The sequence below is a fragment of the Triplophysa rosa genome, unplaced genomic scaffold (assembly GCF_024868665.1).
Source record: "Triplophysa rosa unplaced genomic scaffold, Trosa_1v2 scaffold598, whole genome shotgun sequence".
Taxonomy (NCBI): domain Eukaryota; kingdom Metazoa; phylum Chordata; class Actinopteri; order Cypriniformes; family Nemacheilidae; genus Triplophysa; species Triplophysa rosa.
The window spans coordinates 1760-4642 of record NW_026634612.1 but is presented as its reverse complement, the minus strand read 5'-3'; the positions used below and the strand labels follow the sequence as shown (position 1 = coordinate 4642).

At 37.2% G+C, this 2883-nt stretch overlaps 1 protein-coding gene across 1 annotated transcript; it reads right to left on the bottom strand.

Moving 5' to 3' along the window:
- Positions 1-334: 334 nt before the first annotated feature.
- LOC130551061 (C-type lectin domain family 17, member A-like) lies at positions 335-2263 on the bottom strand. The gene is made up of 6 exons (XM_057328618.1): positions 1884-2263; positions 1530-1796; positions 944-1077; positions 747-853; positions 530-636; positions 335-414 (listed from the first exon to the last, which is right to left on the bottom strand). Exons 1-6 carry the CDS (start codon positions 2047-2049, stop codon positions 335-337), a joined length of 861 nt encoding a protein of 286 aa, XP_057184601.1. The 5' UTR covers positions 2050-2263.
- Between the last annotated feature and the right edge of the window lie 620 nt (positions 2264-2883).

The window sequence follows — 2883 nt, the reverse complement described above, 5'->3', positions numbered from 1 at the left end:
TAATAAGGCACCAAACACGGTTCACTCTTTTAAATCTATATGGTGAACACATTTTTTAGTTTATAACATGATCAGTCGAATTGCAGAATAGCTTTATTAACATTTATTATGTGAAATCACAATTGTGATTCCAAGTTTTGCTTGTTAGATAAACCTGCACCCGCAGTAATTAAAAGAACACCGCACTAATTTAATTTTAGTATCGAGTCCTCACTATATCTGTCCATTAGTTGCTCGGGATTGGCTACAATGCTCAATGCTGCAATTAGAAACCAGCTCTTCAGACAGAGCTTGAACACAAATAAGCACGGGACCGTGTAAAAGCAGCTTTGTATCAGCTGAGGTGAGTCAAAATATTCTTGGCTACTGGATCTACGTCCCGCCCGGCGTTATATTTCCCGACCCGCACCCAAACTGCAAATGACACATGAATAATTATTCTACCCATTACATCAAATATTAGCGGTTCACCCGACGGGTACACGAGGTCTTAAATTGTATCACATTTAATTAAATGCGTTTTTCTCACAAATACATTTTAGAGCCTTATTACAAGAATTATCATTCCACCCTGATGGATGAGACTCAACACAGTTCTCTTTTGTTTGGCCATTGGGTTCATTAGACGCCCAGAATCTGAAACAACAGATGAGCATTAGATGTTCAGTGGTGTTTTCTGTGTGATATGAGACTGACTGTGAGAATCATTTATTGATAATAATCTGTTACATTTAGTGATTTCTCACCCAGAGGTCAGTGTGCTGCCATCAACCCATTTCCATCTGCCCTCCTCATCACTGTCAGACAAACCAATCCAGGCTACTTTACCATCAGTAACCTTTAGAATAAGGTCCTAAAACAACAGGACAGTACATACTTCTCATTGCCTCGCATACATACAGTACATCTCATTGCCTGGCTTTGTGTACAGTGTTTCACTCACTTGTTCTTCTTTGTTGTTAATGATGATCAGATCTGCTCCTCTCTCTCTACAGTATCTTCTGCTCTCAGTCCAGCTCTTCTTCTCAGATGAAATGAAGTACAAACCAGATTGATAGTAAATACATCCATCTATAAACACAAACATCAAATCGGTTTTATGATCTCACTGAACAACAAATCTTATAGTTAAATATTAACATTTGCTAAATTATTTTAATACTGAATATTTGTGTTTTATCGTAGTTCAAGATTACCACAAATATGTTTTCGTAGCTCTTCTACTTTCTTCTGATTTAACTGTTCGTTGAGTTTGGTAATATTGTTGTACTTGGCTATGAATTCATCTCTGTCTTCTGTGAGTTTGATATTGTTGGTTAGTAGTTGGTCTCTCTCTTGTGTGATGTTTTTGTAGTTGATGTGACACTGGTGATTGTTTGTGTAGATCAGGACACACAGCACTATGACTGCAGTCAGTAGAAGAACACACAGCACCACCAAACACACTAGAACTGATCTGGGACTTCTGTTCCTCACGCACTCACTTCCTGAAGATGACAGACATGCAGAAANTCTCTCTTCTGTGAGTTTGGTATATTTGTTTAATAGTTGGTCTTTCTCTTCTGTGAGTTTGATGTTGTTGGTTAGTAGCTCGTTTCTCTCTTCTGTGAGTTTGGTATATTTGGTTAGTAGTTGGTCTCTGTCTTGTGTGATGTTTTTGTAGTTGATGTGAAACTGGTGATTGTTTGTGTAGATCAGGACACACAGCACTATGACTGCAGTCAGTAGAAGAACACACAGCACCACCAAACACACTAGAACTGATCTGAGTCTTCTGTTCCTCACACACTCACTTCCTGAAGATGATAAATATTTATATTGTTGTTCTTCTAACAGAATATTTGTGCATGTGTTTCTTGTAATAATGACTGGAGTGTCTGTACCTGTGTGTTGAAAAGTTTGGTTTCTCCTGGTGTCTTCGGTTGCTCTACAGACATCGTGACTGTTTATTTCGTCCGCGTTGGCATAGATATTCATCTCCTCACCATCTTCTGTGTCAATTGCTGGTGTCCCAGAAAAGTTTCTATCGCCAAATGTTTTTTTGAACATCCCGTTGGAGTTAATATCTTAAGAAGCTGTTCTTGTGTGCTTTATGTTAAGATGCCCTACGCTGCTTTGAAGTGTTCTGCTTTTGGGCTTTTAGAAGTTCCTGTAGTATTGTGGTCGAGAGGTGTGATGTCCTGTTTGCATGCAAGAAAATATTTTGACAAATTATGAAAAATTATTTGTATAGTTAGTTTCTTGAAGTAGTAGGATGAGGTGAGACCTGGTTAATGGCATATAGTAGGTATAAAGCCTAAATGTGTAAAATGACTACGGTTAAGAGGTGTTCTTTGGTTGAATTCTCTATAAACGCTGATAGATTTAAGGGCCGCAGTCAAACTTCAGGCTGTTTAATAGATATTGACATCTTATACTTAACAAATCTGTATAGTTTAATTGCACGTTGTTTAAGATAATCAATTTTTTGCACACACTCTTTTACCAAAAAAATCGCAATGTTTATGTTGACACATTTTTTTTACAATTCTGTCTTTACAAATAACATAACACAAAACTGTAGCCTACAGATTTGACATCAGATGGCTTTGAATTACCTGTACACTAAAGTGGCTGTTTGTTTTTAACACTGATGTGGATGAAACAACAAAACGGAACTGATCTGAGATCAATGTGTGAAGTCCAGAGTCATGTGACCAATAAAAACATAAAGAGTTAAATTTGATTTATTTTAGCTGTAGTGTGTGATTTGTATTTTTGCCATCAGCACCACATGCAAATATTTTAGCTTGTCTGGTCTTACAGAGAATAGCATGAGATGCTAATAACTTGTTGGTTGCAGTGATGTTTTTAACTCTGCATAGGTAACCAAAATAATTAACC